Source organism: Hyperolius riggenbachi, chromosome 8 (genome assembly GCF_040937935.1).
Source record: "Hyperolius riggenbachi isolate aHypRig1 chromosome 8, aHypRig1.pri, whole genome shotgun sequence".
Lineage (NCBI taxonomy): Eukaryota > Metazoa > Chordata > Amphibia > Anura > Hyperoliidae > Hyperolius > Hyperolius riggenbachi.
Genome location: NC_090653.1, coordinates 61,259,601 through 61,280,028, shown reverse-complemented (window position 1 = coordinate 61,280,028; position 20,428 = coordinate 61,259,601). Strand labels below are relative to the sequence as shown.

At 45.5% G+C, this 20,428-nt stretch overlaps 1 protein-coding gene across 2 annotated transcripts in view; it reads left to right on the top strand.

Moving 5' to 3' along the window:
* MED29 (mediator complex subunit 29) overlaps positions 1 to 20,428 on the top strand; it is a 165,884-nt gene that overhangs the window by 44,086 nt on the left and 101,370 nt on the right. The window contains exon 4 of one of the 2 annotated variants that reach the window (XM_068250470.1): positions 7,874 to 8,546. The exons of the other annotated variant lie outside the window; for it this stretch is intronic. Within the exon in view, the coding sequence (XP_068106571.1) occupies positions 7,874 to 8,104 (231 nt within the window). The 3' untranslated portion in view covers positions 8,105 to 8,546. Of the gene's footprint in view, positions 1 to 7,873; positions 8,547 to 20,428 lie in introns of those variants that run through there. 2 annotated transcript variants of the gene reach the window in all.

The following is a 20,428-nucleotide window of genomic DNA, read 5'->3' as shown; positions in this document are numbered from 1 at the left end:
GCTTTTTGCATGTCTCCACAGGTATTTTTCCTATTTATCATTCAGCGTAGCGATAGCCCTTGTGACCCCTCCCACTGCTCTGGGGTGCCCTCTCCTCTTTGTAATGTTGAGCAGCAGTAGAGCGTTATATTACCTGCTTCTGGTGGCGGGACAGGTCCTCTGCATTCCTCTTCAGTGTACACGTGCCGTACAGCCAATCACCATGCGGTTTCCATTCCTGTCACATGACATGCAGGGACGGAAGCTGCATGGTTATTGGCTGTACAGTGTTTGTACACATCTCTCTCTTTTGTTTCCTATGCTTGTAGACAGGATAATTTAGCATCATCTAAGCCTGGGGTTATATGTGGATCTGTGTCTGAACACTTTAACAGCTGTCAGGAATTCCAAAGAACAAAGGCGGATGGGCCTAAGTCTTTGGCAGCCATTGAGAAGGAAGCTGCGTTTGTTTTTCTGATGACCGTCATCTCCCTTTTCCATAGAAACCCAAATTCCAAGTTCCTGAAATGTTACAACCGGATGTAGCGCAGGATGGAAGATAATGGTGTGTACATCTAGTCATAACATTCTTGATAAATCGGTTTCTGTGGAAAGCATAAAGATCAGGGGCGTAATGATAGACCCTGCAAGGGATGCAGCCGCAGGGAAGCCACAGGGGGCCCTGTCCTGAGGGACTGACAACTCAGGGCAAGGAGAGAAAAAAACTTTCTGCTCAGTTTCTTTCTGCTTTCCCCCAGTTCAGAGCCACCAATTGGGACGCTGCCGCATCCTGATTGGTGGCTGCTGAGCTGTGGGCGGACCCCGGTCATGCAGGCGGATGATTTCAAAGACCTTCGGCGGTCTTCGTAAACCTGGTCGCCGCCCACACTGCCGAGGATGGGGGCGGAGCAGCTCTCTCTGCCCGAACACTCCAGGACAGGTAATATATACTTCCCCGCAACCCCCGCATCAGTCCTCATACAGACATGTCATTACAGTCTCTGTCTGTTTTCACTGGAAGAACTCTTAAATGGTTTAGTCTCAGCCACAGTTGCTGCAGGTTTAAAGGCCACAGTGTCCTCCTGTCTTGCTGTAGTCACTAGTGACCGAGTGTGTTTCCATCTCTGTAGATGCTCCCCGATTGGCTAACGTGAAACCCGTTTCTTTTAACCCTTTCCATTCCTATGTCAGACTGTGTTTGTCCTTTTCCAACATAGGTCCAACGTTGGACATAGTCCAACATGGGAAAAATAGCTGCCACTAGGGGGGGCTATTGTCAGACAAGACCCAGCGTAGTGTCAGCCCCTTTATTGTAAAGTGTCAGACTAAGTCCGGAATTTAGTGCACCACGAACCCTTTCTCCGCTGCTGTGACACCTAATTTAGCTATTACGTTGGCGCATTTGGGCTCGTAACTTGGGGTGCCGCTGCCGTATCTAGTCCAGCACGGCATCTTCCTATGTGGATTAAAGTATCCGACAAAGTTGGACACATTAATCCCCTTCAGCACCACGCTGCCACAGAATCAAGGTGGTACGTGTGTAATATGGGGTGCTACAGTGCGCACCCTGGTGCCGGCCCTGCCTCCTCCCCCTGATACCCCATCTAGGGCGAGGAAGTAGAGACCCTCTGCATTCCCGCCACTGCAGCACTCTCTTGACATGGAGTCTAGTGACACCCGTCCCCTATACAGTTCCCTGGTCTCTAGTGCTTTCCCCCTCACCCTTCCCATATGGCTTCACTGGTGATCTAGGCCTTCACCTCCAGTATAGCTTCCCTGGTGGTCTAGACTGGGCCAAACGTAATGCAAAGTGGGGAAACCACTTAGGGGCTAAATTTGATGGCCATGTGGACCAGATTTGGCCCATGGGCCAAAGTTTGACATGCACGACCTTTGGAAAATGGTGACAAACCAGCAAGCCCTAGCATCGAGCGCTGTAATTACAGTGCAGGAGATTTGGGCACAGCCGGCGCCGCCATAGGCCATAATAGGAATTACGGCTATATCGGCGCACAGTCAGTAACTTCGGCGCCGTCGGAAAACAGAGCTGAAGTTGCTTTTCAAACACTGTAATTCATTACATTATCCACATGGAGCTGGAGGGGGAATAGTATTTCACGCCGCCGGGAACTTGTGCAGCAACAGGATAAGCCATACCGGCTGTATTCTGCACCCAAGTCTCCCGGCGGCCAATTCATATGTATGCCCCTAGCATTGCGCCTCGAGTTTTGTTTTTAGATTTTAGAAAAGGTTTAAGCGGTACCTGTGACCAGGTGAGGATTTGTGTATACCTGGATAAGGAAAACCTATATGGTCAATTCAACAATATTTCAGATGTATGCAAAACTGTTGCAGAAATAAGGAAGAGACAGGTGGTGTGTTGCAGAATACATGGGTTGCAGCGTGTGGGCTGTGGACAGGTGGTGGGATCACCCTGCACCTGCTTCTATGGTTCCCCCTCCAGGCACCTGCTTCTATGGTTCCCCCCTCCAGGCACCTGCTTGTACGGTTCCCCCCTCCAGGCATTCCTTAGTACGGCTCTGACTGCTCTCTCACGTGCAGCTGATGACGTTGCCGCGGTGTGAAAGCACTGCGAGGGGGGAATTCAGCAAGCCGCTACAAGAAGCTCTCCGCTGATTCAGCAGCTCAGTTATTCAGATTATGGGGAGGTCAAACAGGGAAGAGGTCACAGTGCAGAAAGTAAACACATTTCTCAACTTCTTAGGCTAGGTCAGTTTTGCCATTCATTTTACACCCCCCCCCCCCCCCCCCCTTCCGGCTTATGTTCCATTTTTACAGATTGCTTAAAGTAAACCTGAGACGAGAGGAACAAGATGACTTTTACTTACCTGGGGCTTCTTACAGCCCCCTGTAGTAAAGTCAGCTTCCTTGGCCTCCTCCCAGTGCAATATGATCAGCAGCCTAATTAAAAAGAATCTTTAAAGAGAACCAGAGACGAAGCACCCTCATGTATTTTACCATATATATCAGTGGGAACATTAGAGAAAACACTTACCCTGCTCGCTGCTTCATTCTTCACTGCTCAGCTTGCTTGTTATGAGCCCTGATAAAATCCCTGACTGAGCATTCAGTCTGGCTTTGCTCAGGAATCATTATAGCTGAGTCTGTCTTCTCTGATGTCTTTTCAAGCCCAAGCCTTCCCCCCTTCTGGCTCTGCTATAATGACTCGGCTATAATAATTCCTGAGCAAAGCCAGACTGAATGCTCAGTCGGGATTTTATCAGGGCTGGTTAGAAGCAGGCTGAGCAGTTAAGAATGAAACAGAGAGCAGGGTAGGTGTTTTCTCTAATGTTCCCACTGATATATATGGTAAAATACATGAGGGTGCTTCATCTCTGGGTCACTTTAACAAAAAAAAGAGCCCCTGGAGGTTACTTACCTTGGGAGGATGACAGGGGCAAACCCAGGGTTTTCAAGGGGGGGATTCCTGAAGGGTCTTCCTCAGCCATGCACCATACAGTATAATAATATGGTAGGACATCATGCTGGGTACACATAATGCAATTTCCCGTCTGATTTGCTACCAATAAACAATGGGATTGATCAGGAGCAGTTTGGATACATTGGATGCAGATAATAATGAGGACAGCTGACATTGCTAATGAAGGGGAAAGTGAAGCATTCACACAGCAGGGCACAGGGCTGTGCTCATACCTGACTCTATTAAGTGCCCCAGAGCTGCTGCATGCTCTGTACACACGCTGCTGCTCCATCCAAAGTCAGCTGTAGCAGGGAAAGAAAGGGGGCGGGGCTGTGAGTTGCAGGATGCCTGCACTAGCCCTGGTCTGAAGGGGGATTCTGGGCAGCTGTAATCACACCCTGTATTTGGCTATGGATAAAGCCTCCAGATCCTAAAGAGGCTTTCCCCTTCCTCCTCAGTAGAAGGGATTAGGGATGATCAAAGAGATGCAAATACTTCCGAGTTTATGCAAACATGTTATGCAAATATATGCAGTTTAAAAATGGACCAATCAATTTAAACCCAGGTGTAAATTGATTGGTCCATTTTCAAGGTAAATTGATTGGCCCATTTTCACACAGCGGGCAGGGGAGCGGCGTGAACGAAAGGATCGTCCGTCGCTCGGTTGAGTTGATTCCCCGGATAGATTACTTGTGGAGCGGCAGTTGGGGGCTACTTTACATATGCCTGATTATTGTCTGAGGCGGTTTTTATCGGCCGCCTCAGCCGACTTTGTTCAAGCGTGGGTATGTAGCTTAAAGCTCTGATTTGCTGTTGTGGTCATGTGGTAAAGCAGGAAGTCATTACTGCAATCATATCCCAAACATGCCTTCTGCTGGACTATAAAAACAAAAAGTTCCTCAATACAGTATTGTGCATGGAACATTGCCTCCCAATAACAGGCATTCAGAAATATGTACCCAGCATCTCCTCTGTGATGTCTGCTTGACGTATTTCAGGCATTATGTAATCCTGGGAACATCTGTACATAGGTTTCTCAAATGTCTACTCTTAAAGCTGTCATTTTTTAGGGCCGAGAGGCATCAAATGGAAAGCTCGAGAACTGCTCACATAAAGTAATAATTATGTTGGCTGCTGGCTCTGAGCCCATCAGCGTCTGATCTCTTTCCGTTTCCTCACAAAGACTTTAAGCAGCCTTAAGTCGGCTTTGCTGGAGTGTTTTTTTCAGTGGATGCTGGTGTGATGGGGAATGTGCGGAATGCAGATATATGGAATAGGAGGCTGTTATGTTGCTACATGTTTATCGCCTGGCCTCTGTCTCCCAGTAAATCGTCATACAGCTGGAGCCAATGTTCTGTACTAGGCTGATCCGGATATGCAGGGCATGCCTCACATTCTTCGCAGCTCCTTGCTGAGGGAAAGGCCCACCATATTTGTTTTTAAAAGAAAACTGTGAACCTACAGCAGCGCTCAACACTTCTCCTTTCTGCAATGTAAAGCCCTTATAACCTTTAATTTCCGTAGTGGGGATTTGTTGTCCTCCCAGACTAGCTTCTGTAGATCATGTGAGTTAGGAGAAGTTGGAGGTTGGCACTACAGCGGCATAACATACATAGGTCAGCATGCAGTGGAAACAGATGGCTTGCAAGCACACCCCTTCTCTGGAACCTCTTTAGCGTGCTCAAGCTATAGATAGTGAATGCAGGCAAATGGAGATGGGAGGAAAGCTGGCACTGCTGCAAATGTTCAATTTATTGCTGAAATATCAAAACGGTGCAATAGGTACAACATTGTTAAAAGCTGCAATTGATAGTGCACATACCAAGTGAGAAGAGGCGTGGGTGGTGGTGGTGGGTGCAGGGCACAGGATGCCTGACAGCCGTTTCTCGCTGAACAGCACTTCCACGGAGGCTACATGGGTAGCCTCCGTGGAAGCGCTGTTTAGCGCGAAACGAACAGCATGGATGGAGCAGCGCTGGGAAGGGTGAGTAATTCATCTGCAGCTACATGTGCTGGGTAGCAGTGGGGGGTGAGCATGGGGGGGGGTGAGGGGGCCACCCCACCTTACGTTTGCCCCTTAAATCGACCCTGCTTCCCCGTCCTCAGTTAACTCCTCCGCCCTTGTGGCTCCTTGTCCCTCCACCCCTCCATAGCAACAGATGCACAATAGGTGTCACTATGGTTGATGTCACCCAGTGTTGGAAATGCATGGTGTCACCCCTCTCTTACCCTATGAACCTCCAATCTCACTTAGCTAAACAAAATTAATAATACTTGTTTGTAGTAAAAAAAAAAAGGTCTACATTTACATACTCCACTCTCCCTTATCCTGGAGCTTGGTGTCACCCTGACACCTAGTGCGGTCCACACCCACCTAGTGACGCCACTGAGATGTGTTCCAGAGCCTGGAGGCTAGCGACACATCTGTACTGCGTCTGCACTGCACTGTCACCCATGGGATTGAGTACCGATCCCATGCACTGCATGGAATAGTAAAACGCTGTTTCGATCGTTTCTCAATAGATTTCCAGTTGAAATCTGTTGAGAATCGATGTGCAGTGTGCAGAAGGGATCAGTTTCTTTGTGGTCAGATTCCAGTCGGAGAGGGATCGAGTGTGTTGCTGCATGTGTGTGTGGGGGCACCTTATATCTGATCTGCTTTCTGCACATCAGATCTTTCCAGGACAGTTATCAGACCTGATACAGATAGTAGAAAATGAAAGCGTAAAAGGAAAGTAACTCAAACCGCCACCAGCCTGGACTGCTGACACCAGGCTGGGTTGGATGAATGGATTCATGAATTCTTCAGTGTGTAAGCCTCGGGAGGGCCTAAGAAATAATTTATTCAAAACAGACTGTGTTTTCTAGTCTTTAGTGGTCACTTTTGGTGAGTCTTTGCCCAGTGCCACCTCAGCTTTCTGTTACAGGACTGGAACTCAATATAGTGCAGTAGATTGTGTTTTTCTGCTCATCACAAGTTGTAAAAGGTTTCTGTAGCCTTTCTGTCAGCTACAGATTGTCTGGCCATTCTTGTTTGGCTTTTATACCTCTTATTGTCCATAATGCCGGGCATACACGGCACATTTATGCGCCTGATCGAGCCAGCGGCTCGGTGCCGGCGCATCCCCGCTCGTTCGCGCGGATCGATTGCCGCTCGTCCCCGCCGGCGCTTCCTTATCACCGCTCGATTCCCTGCCATTGTCCACGGGCGCGTGTCGAGCGGCATGATCGGGCCAGCTGAATATTATGAGCTGGCCGGATCAGCTGGTCGATACACGGTACAGAAACATACCGTGTATCCCCAGCATAAGTGTAAAGGTGCCCATTAGCAGTACAATTTTTTCAACAAATGCAATCTTTTGAGGTGATTTTAATGATCTAATTGTATAAAAAAATTTGCCATTTATGAAGGTAATTGATAAGGAACAATTATTTGGTCAATTGCTTAGTAGGATAAAATCTATCCGAAAGTTGACTTTTGTGATCGAATTTTAAGAATCCTGACATCATTTCCTCCCTTACTCTGTCTGTGTTTTCATTGCACGTCCCCCTCCCAGTCTTCAGACACTCCCACCCAGGTCTGCAGTAGAAATTGCATTGAGAAATATTGGCCGATCAGAGAGGAGCAGAGGTGTGAGAGGGGAAAACGGGAGGGAAAGAGGCTTCAGCCAATCAGGCTGCATTTGTTAAGTCTGAGGAGATACTAAAGAAGAAAAAAAAAAAAAGAAAACCCAGTATGCCCTGCAACTTCCTCTCTGTGGCAGATGTACCAAATAATAGCCAGGGAAACTGGGGAATTATGTTTTTTGGAGAAGAAAATTAAGAGTAATGTTTAACTTTTGGATTGCCTTGTTGGCATCCTTACCACTTGTTTACCAGATTAAAATAAAGAATTGATTTTTTATTTTATGCCTAACAGTTACTCTTTAAGGTACAGTAACAAGCTTATTTCAGTATGCAAATAACAGAAAGCTTCCTATTTCAGATAAGATAAGGGCACTATGGCCTTATCTTTTAAAGAGTTTACATAAGTGATCTAAGACGGTTGTCTAGGTGATGTTTGCTGTGGGAGGGACAATAAGCTCTGACAGTAGGAAGGGTACATTAACACTGAGCTGGGTTGAAAAGAAAGGAAAGGGGCAGAGATGATGTCACTTTTGGCATCACAGAGAAACGGTAAAGATGGATACCAGCACAATTATTATTTTCTTCTTTTCATATCGCATTTCTACTAAATCTGAGAATGTAAAAGCAGCAAAATAGGTAAGCTAGATAACTCATTTATTAGATGATTTTTTTATTATTATTTTTAGTTAGTGTTGCGTGTCAAACAATTTTAACTTGGGGTTTGTGGGTAAGTGCCAGCCAAGAAGAAGGAGGTAGAAACGGCAACATTTTTGTGATTGATGTTGTTTACCAATATCTGATCTGTCATTTGTCCCTCTGCCACAGCGTCTTGCCTACGAGTGTCTCTCCCAGAGCTATGACAGCGCCAAGCACTCTCCCACTCTTGTGCCTACAGCCACCAAGCCTGACGCCGTCCAGACGGAGAGCCTGCCCTACACCCAGTACCTGAGCATGATCAAATCCCAGATCAGCTGCGCCAAGGACATACACAACGCCCTGCTGGAATGCTCCAAAAAGATCATGGGCAAAACTCCACCCACGCAGGGAGTCCTATGAGTCACGTGTTACCCCCCCCAACCCGCCTACACCGACAGACGACACTGCCACCAATGACAGGTCTTCGCCCAGGAGGGATCTTGTCTGGCCAGACTATTCTACAATTGTGGGGCTCGTGTATCTTGTATGGTTTGTGCTGTATATATTTTTTCTTATATATTATTTTTTTGACTGATGAATGGAGAGCCCCAACTTGTTGAAGACCTGTGGAGAAGGGCTTCCCTTATACATTGATTTTGGACTAAATTTTCCTCTGCGAATCACCTGCCTTTGAAGACTACGGGTTCTAGCGTGGTTCCCTAAACACATGCAAAGACTTGTTAATGAGCAGGTACTGTGTTCCTGGTAACCAATTACTGATTTGTTAATGAGCAGGTACTGTGCTCCTGGTAACCAATTACTGATTTGTTGCTTTTCTGGGAATATTAAAAGCATACCATCAGCTGAGGCAGTTTTATGGGTTTTTTTTTTTGTTATTTCTTGGGGGTTTTTTTGTTTGTTTTTGTTTTTTTTTTGCCTTTCCTTAAAAACCTCTTAAAGTGGTCTGAAAGCCAGCATTTCTTCTTTGCTCTAAAAGATTCCTCACAGCTTGAAAGCTACTATCCCAGCAAAAAATTCTAGCACAGCATCACTGAAATGGTTAAACAAAGCACTTTGTTCTGCTATTCAGCTTCAAATGCATTCAAACTGGAGATAACAGTATCTTTTACATGTTAAACACAAATGCATCAACACTGGAATGTAAACAAACACTCTCTGAGAAACTGTCTCTGCTTCAGGCACACACAGTGTTCAGAATAGCTCATTAAAAGATTATATAATAAAAAGCAGTTATAATAGAAAAATAATAAAATGCAATGCCAGCTTTCAGGGTAAGAAAAAACTATACTCTGGAAACTTGTAATTTGTAAATAGACGATATTTCTTATGCACAAAAGCAAATATGATAACTGTATGAGTAATAAAAAGAAGGAAAACACATTTTTATTAAATGTTATGTCAGTTTCAGACCACTTTAAAGAAAACCTGTACTGAAAATAAGTTCCCCTAGGGGGTACTCACCTCAGTAGGGGGAAGCCTCTGGACCCTATTGAGGCTTCCCCCGTCCTCCTGTGTCCCACGGCGGTCTCGCTGCAGCCCCCGGAACGCACAGACGACAATTTGTCGCGCTGTGCAATATTTACCTTTTCTGGCCCCAGCGGGGGTGCTGACGGAGATAGGCGGAAATAGCCGATTTCCGTCAGGTCCGCTCTACTGCGCAGGCACAGGAGACTTGCACCTGCGCTGTGGAGCGGCCCGACGGAGATTGGCTATTTTTGCCTATCTCCGTGGGAAGAGCGGATACTGCGCCCGCTGCTCCGGGAGGATTTTCGCCGCCGCCGTGGGACCGAGGAGGATGGGGGAAGCCTCAATAGGATCCGGAGGCTTCCCCCACCCGAGGTGAGTACCCCCCAGGGGAGGTTTTATCATTACAGATTTTCTTTAAGGGCCAAGCCAATTTTCAAACTTCTGCAATGCCTTCGATGAAAGAGCTCTGGCAATTTTTAGTCCACCCAAACACATTTAGTCTTGCTTTTTTTCAGGACAAGTGGGGCTTTCTTTTAATATCATTTAATTATAACAAATCTGTAATTTGCTTTTTTTAGGGGAAAATGTACATAAAAAATGAAAATAAAACTGAATTTTCTAAATGTTTCAATCAAAATTATGTAAATATCTCAAATTACAGCAGTAAAACTTTCAGAAACCGCTTGATCCATAAGTTTTCTATGCGGAAATGTAAAAATTATGTAGATCAATTTTTTTTTATAGGTATTTTGCAGGAGCACTAAATAGAGGTGAAAATGAAGATTTTAAGAGAGAAAAAGCGATACCGTATATACTCGCATATAAGCTGACCCATGTATAAGCCGAGGTACACACTTTTCCCTCAGAAACCAGGAGAAAGTGATTGAGTTGCGTATACGCCCCCTCCCCAGTATAGCCCTCTCCACAGTAGCCAGATGTCCCCCCAGTACAAGTCATTCCCTCTTCCCATAGCCAGATGTGCCCCAAGGATGATACAGCTGTGTCTTAAGATACCATTAGATGGCATCATAGATATGAGACACAGCGATTGCCACACAGGAAGAATCCCCGATCATTGCACCGTTGACACATTGCTAGAACGCTCCGCTCCACAAGCCAGGGGACACAGATGGTCTTGAGCAGCGCACTCTGCACACCATGTTGCAGGGGATGGGGGCACGGACACAGTAGAGCACAAGCTTGTAAGAGCAGGATCACTAGTGCATGATCCTTACTATCTTCTGCAAGTAACAAAACCTGCTCCACTATCCGTGAGTTGCATATAAGCCGAGGGGGTATCTTTTCAGCAGGGCTGAGGAGTCGGTACAAAAATCAACCGACTCCTCAGATTATGAAACTACCGACTCTGACTCCAACTGGGACTCCAGGAACCCAAAATAGCTCAGACTCCTTGACTCTGACTCCTCAGTCTAATACTTACCAGGGTTGTGGATTTGGTACAAAAATCATCCGACTCCTCAGTTTATGAAACAACCAACTCCACCTCCAGGTACCCAACATTTCTCAGACTCCTTGACTCCGACTCCACAGTCCTGTTTTTCAGCACATTTTTTGTGCTGAAAAATTAGGCTTATAAGCGAGTATATAAAGTAATTATGCGATCCTAGTGATCAGATGATCAGGAGCCAATCAAAATCACTCTTCATTCATTCCAGAAGATGTCAGCTGTCAAAGCGTGCAATAATTTTGCAGTAAAAATCTACTATGTATCAGAAACTAGTGTTCATATAAGGTTAGTTCATTTTACTATGGGCGGTCCTGAATTGGTTAGGGTAGATACAGATTTTTATAAATTCAAAGAAAAATAGATTTGAAAAGGATTTTATGTTCCTTTTTAAGTAGATATATTTTGTAAGATAACATGGGTATATTAAGGAACTGAACTTCCCCTCTGCTCTAAAACATAAGCAACAACATAATAACCTTTAAAGGAAAAAATGTATTTGTTACCGCCCACAGAACTCCTGCAATAAATCTGCAGTGTGTCTACTTCTTGCTTTCATGGAAACTGACATAGGGTTAACATCCTGTGTTTACAAATTAGCTGCTCTACCAAGGCAGCCATCTGACACAGCTGAGAGATCAAATTACAACTTGTGCTTAGTCACAGATGAGGGGCAATTAGACAGGCTAAACCTTCTAAATACATCTATGTTTTTCTTATGTCCTGTGGAAGAGTCCAGGTCCACTTTAAAGTTTTTTTTTAACAACCGTCATCGCGGATCACATCACGAACGATCATTCAGATCTTCACTAGAGTCAATTAAGAGAAAATCTGAATGATCATCTAAACGATTAACAAAATTTTGAATACCCTTCCGATCGCCGCCGGCGATCAAACCCTTCAGGAAATCCTGTTCTGAATGGAATTTCCTGTAAGACTTCCCCCGTCTCCATGGGGACGAACGAAATGACGTTGTGACATCAGGGGGAGTCCTGATCCACCCCATAGCGCAGCCTGGTGGTGATTGGCCAGGCTGTGCAAGGGGTCTGTGGGGGCCCTCTTTCGCGGCGGGTAGCGGTGGAAGGGCGGCGATCGGGTAAGAGAGTGCAGAGTGCTAGCTGCGTGTTAAAAAAAGCTGAGCTCATCCGTAACGCCCAGGAGGTTAACGATCATTCGCATCCTGTTGTTTGCTTTTCGTGTTGCACGATTCTGAAGGATGGATCAGGGAACGATTGTTCCTCGGGGGATGTTTCCATGATCTGTCTTCCCGTGGATACTTAGCTTCAGGCAGGAGGATGATCAAACAGTCACTTATCAATCGCTGTAAGATTTAAGTCTAGCCGTGTGGAGCAGCAATGCTGTTTTTGTGTCTGGAGATACCATTTATACTACATGTAAGACTTCATAATATGCAGCCTCCTTATCAGACCTTGGGTCTACTATGCCTACTATGACCCCTCACATATCTCCTAAGCCTAATATGACCCTTCACCTATTTCCTAATCCTAATATGACTCTTCACCCATCTCTTAAGCCTAATATGTCCCTTCACCCATCTCCTAAGCCTAATATGTCCCTTCACCCATCTCCTAAGCCTAATATGTCCCTTCACCCATCTCCTAAGCCCAATATGACCCTTTACCCATTTCCTAAGCCTAATATGTCCCTTCACCCATTTTCTAAGCCTAATATGTCCCTTTACCCATCTCCTAAGCCTAATATGTCCCTTCACCCATTTCCTAAGCCTAATATGTCCCTTCACCCATCTCCTAAGCCTAATATGACCCTTCACCCATCTCCTAAGCCTAATATATCCCTTCACCGATTTCCTAAGCCTAATATGTCCCTTCACCCATCTCCTAAGCCTAATATGACCCTTCACCCATCTCCTAAGCACTAATGTCCCTTCACCCACTTCTTGCGCTAGGGCTGTCCAACTCCATACCTCGAAAACTGAGGTCCTCATGTTTAGGGCACAGCTCAAATTAATTGATGGCACTGAATCAGGAAGGGTGTGGTTGATCAAGGAGAACGCATTTCTCCATTTCTCAGTCCCTCATAAACACTGGCATGGATATGGCCTTCGATGACTGGAGTCTGACAACCCTGTCTTCAGCGATACAGTAACATTGACTCAACTCCTAAGCCTAATATCTTCAATCATTTCCTAAGCCTAATTTGACCCTTCACCCATCTCCTAATTAATAACAATAACTTTTCCTTGTCTCCTAAACCTAACATTAACTTCTCCTTACCCTTAGCTCGTTCTCTAACCTCTGCTAAGCTTATTTGTATGCCGGCATTACAGGGCTCTTAGCCAGAGCGCCGTGTTTCGGTCGGTCTGATGCTTATCGGGCACCTCATGGTGAAGGACTCTGAGCTGCTGTGAGGTACATTGATATAAATTAGTCAGCGTGTTGTGTAAATTGCTTTGGATAATGTCAGCGCCTTATAATCCCTAATGATGATAGAAGGGCAGACGGGCAGAAGCCTTGTGATCTGGTTACAATTCCTGTAATATTAGCAGAAAAGTAAATAACCAGGATTCTTGGAAACACAGTTGGGCTCCTGCCATGGTTTCTCCATTGGCTCGTTGTAATCACCTGATCTGAAGGTTACTGAAAGAACACATGGGTGTTACCGTCACAAAGGTTTAAGAATAGAGCCAGCAAACATGGGATTTTTTGAAAATGACAGTTATTGGGTGACAAAAGCTTCCTCCCCCTCACTTGGCTCATATTACAATTTAGCGTATACTTATGCTAACCCACTCTGTCAGTCCTTTCACTGGCTATCACACAAAGGATACCATAACGTCCCCTAAAACTCAACGTCTTGGTGGGAAAGTAGCCTAAATATGGAAACTGTCTAGAATAGGATTCTCTACTTTTCCTTTATAAAATTCACAGGAATCATAATGTGGACAGTGCAATACATATGTTATGTAAGTAGAACTAGTATTTATCTACTTATATATTTTTTTTTTTTTTCCTGAGCTAGTATGGCTGACAGCTCCTCTTTAAAGTTTACCAGCGCTGATATAAGAGCAGGAGAAACGGGGGAAGCAGGCATGTGGGGAGAGCTGTCCTGATGCGCATTGCTCTCCACATCCCCCCTCCTTTGGCAGCTAAATTCTGGTTTTGCCATTTGTGCGTGTGTGTATGATGTAACCATGACGTCACTGAGTGCTCCCGGTCATGTGATTTAGGACGCACGCACCTGAGCGAGTGCCTGCGCACCAATGCCCAACCCGGAGGAGGCTGTCAGGAAAGCATTTAGCTGCCAAAGGAGGGGGGATGAGGGGAGCAATGGGCATCAGGACAGCTCCCGGTACATGCCTGCTCTCCCCGTTTCTCCTACTCTTATCAGCCCTGGTAAGCTTTAAGATCGTAACTTTGCTCTGCAAAGTTTTGTATAGTTTTGTATAGTCTTAACCCCCTCTGTAACTCTTGCTGTTCTTCTGCTAAGGAAGGGTGCTGTGGTGGTCACTGGTGGTAACTGGTTGCCAAAAAGACCTCCCCGAAGTCTTGTTCACACTAGGGGCGTGTTTTTTCAAGCGCCGGCGATTTTCAAAATCGGCCTGAAAGCGCTTGTGCGATGATTCTGTATGAGAGAGTTCACATCTGAGCGGTTCGGTTCCAATCCACTCAGCAAAGCGCTGCCTGTACCATTTTCTGAGCATTTTGGCTCAATGGAAGGTATAGGGAAATCGCAAAGCGCTTGAAAAAGCGCTTTTGTATAGCGATTTCCCCGGTGCTTTCATGAATAAATACATTGTATTTATTCATTTCCGGGTGAAAGGGTTCACTTCCTGACTGAGGTCAGGAAGTGAAAAAATTAATCTCTCTGCAAAAGCACTTAGAAAAGCACTTTTCTGAGCAAGAAAAAAAATGTAATAAATCGCTTAGCGCTTGTGATAGCCCTGACGATTTATGATGTGAACAAAGCCTGAGGGGAGCTACTGCGTAATTAGTAGGGATGATCAATGTGATGCAAATACTTCTGAAATTATGCAAATTTTTTGCAAATATATGCAGCTTGAAAAAGGACCAATCAATTAAAACCTGGGTTTAAATTGACTGGTTCATTTTCAAACTGTGCATTTGCATAACATTTGCATATATTTGCATATCTGTGATCATCCCTAGTGGTTAGGGGCAGAGCTTTGTATGTCCCGCATGGAGGGGCGGAGCCTTGTGGCGCAAGGAGGAAACGCAGTAGAAAAGAGGCTGAACATTCATAGAGCATGTGCTGAAAGTACGCTCCAATGCCAGCGATGCCTAAATTAGCCAGATAGAGCTCCCAGCTAAAGCACTTTAGGGAAAACACAGGGAGATTGAGCAAATAAAGGAGAGAATGTTCTCTGCAAGCGCAGTGCAACATGGCTTCGTGTGTCTCGGTGCTGGAACGGACTGGCGGAGGTGGGCAGAGAAAGCCTACGGAGGATTCAGAGACTTCCCCCTCCCGAGGTAAGTTTCTAAATTTGTGCCTCGGAATCCTCACAGGTTTGCTTTAATAATTCCAGAACAGTCTGGCATTGATTGACAGTTAATTGCCAGTGGGGCCCTGCACGTTGCACAATTTACTAACCCTTCAGCAGTTTCTCCGTGTTCTGATATGTCTTAGGTTAGAGGTGCAAACTTTTGTCACCTAACAGAAGAGTAGTTTTAACACCTCACTTCAGGTTTGCTAGGTTAGGGGTCTCTATGGTATTCCTAAGGCTGACACCCCCCCCCCCCCCCTTCTTCCCTTGGCAGCTCTGAACCTTTTTCCTGACAGACAGCGAGCGTCACTGTGGTGAGAGGCGTAGCGGGCCTGTGATTTTCTCACGAGTAGTTCCCTTTCCTGGGGAATTACCGTCTTGTACCATGTTGTGTTGAAATCACACAGATGTGCCTGCGCTATTTCTTGGTAAAGTGTTTGTTGATAAACAAAATAAGCTGATGAGTATAGAGGCAGTTATCAGCACTCTAAAAGATAAGCAATGGCGTAATAACCTTTAAAGAAAAAGACCTTTCTTTGTCACAGTTGATAGACATACTGCAGATTTATTGCACGATTTCTATGTCCTGCTTTCATGGAAGCAGACATAGAGTTAACATCCTGTGTTTACAAATTAGCTCTCTGCCGTGGCAGTCAGCTGACACAGGGGAAAGATCAAATTACATCTTATGATTACACACAGATGAGGGGGAATTAGACAGGCTCAGCACTCTAAATACATACAGGGTGCATTTCTCTGTTTTCCTTCTGTCCTGTGCAAGAGTTCACGTCCACTTTTAGGCCTGAACACTCGCTCAACTAAAACGCCTGATAATTGTCTGATTTTGGTGAGTTGGTGCTTCTGACAAAAATTTAGCAAGATTAGTTGTATGTTTATTTCAGCTGTGTGATTCGGACACTACTGACCTGAAGGATCAGCAGGACAACCAAGCATGGTTAGTGGCGGCGGAAGTTAGCCCAGTATAGCAAGTATAGTTAGCCCAGTATAGCAAGTACAGTTAGCCCAGTATAGCAAGTACAGTTAGCCCAGTATAGCTAGTACAGTTAGCCCAGTATAGCTAGTACAGTTAGCCCAGTATAGCTAGTACAGTTAGCCCAGTATAGCTAGTACAGTTAGCCCAGTATAGCAAGTACTGTTACCACAGTATAGCAAGTACAGTTAGCCCAGTATAGCAAGTACAGTTAGCCCAGTATAGCAAGTACAGTTAGCCCAGTATAGCAAGTACAGTTATAGCCCAGTATAGCAAGTACAGTTAGCCCAGTATAGCTAGTACAGTTACCACAGTATAGCAAGTACTGTTACCACAGTATAGCAAGTACAGTTAGCCCAGTATAGCAAGTACAGTTAGCCCAGTATAGCAAGTACAGTTAGCCCAGTATAGCTAGTACAGTTAGCCCAGTATAGCTAGTACAGTTACCACTGTATAGCAAGTACAGTTAGCCCAGTATAGCAAGTACAGTTAGCCCAGTATAGCAAGTACAGTTAGCCCAGTATAGCAAGTACAGTTAGCCCAGTATAGCAAGTACAGTTAGCCCAGTATAGCAAGTACAGTTACAACAGTATAGCTAGTACAGTTACCACAGTATAGCAAGTACAGTTAGCCCAGTATAGCAAGTACAGTTAGCCCAGTATAGCAAGTACAGTTAGCCCAGTATAGCTAGTACAGTTAGCCCAGTATAGCTAGTACAGTTACCACTGTATAGCAAGTACAGTTACCACAGTATAGCAAGTACAGTTAGCCCAGTATAGCAAGTACAGTTAGCCCAGTATAGCAAGTACAGTTACAACAGTATAGCTAGTACAGTTTGCCCAGTATAGCAAGTACAGTTTGCCCAGTATAGCAAGTACAGTTTGCCCAGTATAGCAAGTACAGTTTGCCCAGTATAGCAAGTACAGTTTGCCCAGTATAGCAAGTACAGTTTGCCCAGTATAGCAAGTACAGTTTGCCCAGTGTAGCAAGTACAGTTTGCCCAGTGTAGCAAGTACAGTTTGCCCAGTGTAGCAAGTACAGTTTGCCCAGTGTAGCAAGTACAGTTTGCCCAGTGTAGCAAGTACAGTTTGCCCAGTGTAGCAAGTACAGTTTGCCCAGTGTAGCAAGTACAGTTAGCCCAGTGTAGCAAGTACAGTTAGCCCAGTGTAGCTAGTACAGTTAGCCCAGTATAGCTAGTACAGTTACCACTGTATAGCAAGTACAGTTACCACTGTATAGCAAGTACAGTTACCACAGTATAGCAAGTACAGTTAGCCCAGTATAGCAAGTACAGTTAGCCCAGTATAGCAAGTACAGTTAGCCCAGTATAGCAAGTACAGTTAGCCCAGTATAGCAAGTACAGTTACAACAGTATAGCTAGTACAGTTACCACAGTATAGCAAGTACAGTTAGCCCAGTATAGCAAGTACAGTTAGCCCAGTATAGCAAGTACAGTTAGCCCAGTATAGCTAGTACAGTTAGCCCAGTATAGCTAGTACAGTTACCACTGTATAGCAAGTACAGTTACCACAGTATAGCAAGTACAGTTAGCCCAGTATAGCAAGTACAGTTAGCCCAGTATAGCAAGTACAGTTACAACAGTATAGCTAGTACAGTTAGCCCAGTGTAGCTAGTACAGTTAGCCCAGTGTAGCAAGTACAGTTAGCCCAGTGTAGCAACTATAGTTACCCCAGTATAGCTAGTACAGTCAGCCCAGTGTAGCCAGTAGTTACCCCAGTAAAACTGCCCCAGTGTAGGTAGGAGAGGTGCCCTCTCTCCCATCCCGCCGCTCCTGTTACCTTATGAGCGGACGGTTGCTTTCCTCCTTATATTCCCCCAGGCGCTCCTGTCCTCTTGCAGCATCTCGTAATACAGCAGCGTTTCCCGCGCGGCTGCTGTAAGGAAGAGAAGGAAGCAGGGCAGCAGCTTCCTGTAGCGGTGACCGCCGTTACCATGGGAACCGCTGCCCCGCCTCCTCTCCTTACAGCAGCCGCACAGAAAGCGCTGCTGTAATAAATGCTGCAAAAATGAGAGGGGCTAGCCGCTATGGGATTGGTGAATATAAGGGAGGAAGCGGCCGCCCGCTCATAAGCTAACAGGAGGGGCGGCCGCGGGGGGAGGAGGGAGAAAGGCCAGATCCGCCGCGGCCCCCCAGAAATTTGCCCACGGACCACCAGGGGGCCGCGGCCCCCAGGTTGGGGACCTCTGCGTAGTGCACGTGGAGGTATGCTTGGGATCATTGTCCTGTTGAACGTCTCCCATGCCTCAGGTTTGTGATGGACTGCATCACATTTTCATCCAATATCTCCTGGTACTAAAGAGAATTCATGGTACCTTGCACACGCTGAAGTTTCCCTGTACCTGCAGAAGCAAAACAGCCCCAAAGCATGATTGACTCCCCACCATGCTTCACAGTAAGCAAGGTGTTCTTTTCTTCATAGGCCTTGTTCTTCCTCCTCCAAACCTAGCGTTGATACATGGGCCCAGACAGTTCTAATTTTGTTTCATCAGTCCACAGAACACTATCCCAAAACTTGTGGTTTTTCCACATGACTTTTGGCATACTGCAGTCGCCTCTTCTTATTCTTTGGAGACAGCAAGGGGGTGCGCCTGGGAGTTCTGGCATGGAGGCCTTCACTACGCAGTGTGCGCCTTATTGTCTGAACTGAAACTTCAGTACCCGCATCTGACAAATCTTTTTTCAGTTCCTCAGCAGTCACATGGGGACTTTTCTCCACTTTGCGCTTCAGGTAGCGCACAGCAGTCCGAGTCATCATCTTCTTTATGCCACGACCAGGTAGCGTTTCAACAGTGCCCTTTGCGTTGAATTTGCGAATGATGCTTCCTATGGTGTCTTTTGGTATGTTTAACATCTTTGCAATCTTCTTATAGCCATTGCCCTTCCTAAGTAGAGAAATCACCTCTTCTTCCTGGACCATTCTCTTGACTTCACCATGTTTGTAAACACGCCAGTAAATGTCTAGAAGGAGCTGAGTATCACAGTCATTTTAAATCTGCCTAATTGGTGCTTATTATGCTTGATTGCTGCTCGTTAAGATCCACAGGTGTTTTCAATACTTGATCGAAAACACTTGAATGAACCTCTGTTCTTAAGAGTAGTAGTCCTTAAGGGGTTGAATAATTGTGTCACTGAAGAAATCACAAAAAAAATGTAATACTGTATTACAAAAACAATTGATGTCATTTTAGTTCATTTGGTTCTTTTAAAAAGTCTTTGTAAGATTTCATTCTGAACACAATTACAAATGTACACTAAATTACCTAAAACCCTTTACAGCATGGTGGGTTGAATAATTTTGAAAACAACTGTGTGTCATGTTCACAGTGCGGCGGGTGCGTTAGGGTATAACGAGCTGCGGTATGGAAGCACACTGCATGCGTTTGTACAAGTGCTTACACAAGTGCGTTAACAGAAGAAGTGAAGCATACTTACCACTGGACACTTTACTGTACGGGCTCCACTGTACCCGATGCAATGCAAGGATAACTTGCTGCGCCCCAGTCCCGATCTATTGCTCTGAAACCAAAATTTGATTCTGTGTTGATCGAAATCAGGTGAACTGTAGCCAATTCGTTTATTTTCCACCCTGCCCAATCGAGTAAATCGGTAGATTCGACCAGATATCAGGCAAGTTCCATCGACTGAGTGTAATGGAACATAACGGATTCTACTCCGATCCGATAGACTGATTGATTGAATGGTGCTTCATGCAGAAAATTCAGTAATGTATTATGGGCAGCTTTAGAAATGCCATGAGTGCATGAAGGCCTAGGCCTACGTTGGGGTGGTGTGGGGGCCTTTCATTGAAGTTTGGAGGGGAGGTAATATTTAGCACCATGGGACAATAATGTTTTGCACCTGGAAGAGTAAAGGTTGGTCTGGGGGATGGGATAGTTTTTTTTGTTTTGTTTTTTTTTTGTACCTGGGATGAAAGGGGGGTGGTGGAGTGGAGACATGTGCTAACAATATGCCCCCGGGGGGTCTTCATATATCTTCAGGGTGGGATGCAGAGCCTGAGGCATTACATCTGTGTAACCGTCAGAGAGAAAAATTGGTTAGATTAGCATATTTTACCTAAATATGGGCCTGTTTCTACTACACGCAGATTCTGCATGCAGAAAACGGGCTCCAATAAACGCCTATGGGAAATCTGCATCAGAAAAATTGCGTTTAGTGGAAACAGGCCCATAGGCATTCATTGGTGTCAGTTTCTCTGCATCCAGAATCCGCGTATAGTGGAAACAGGCTCTAAGGCAGCGGTCCTCAAACTAAGGCCTGCGGGCCGAATGCGGCCC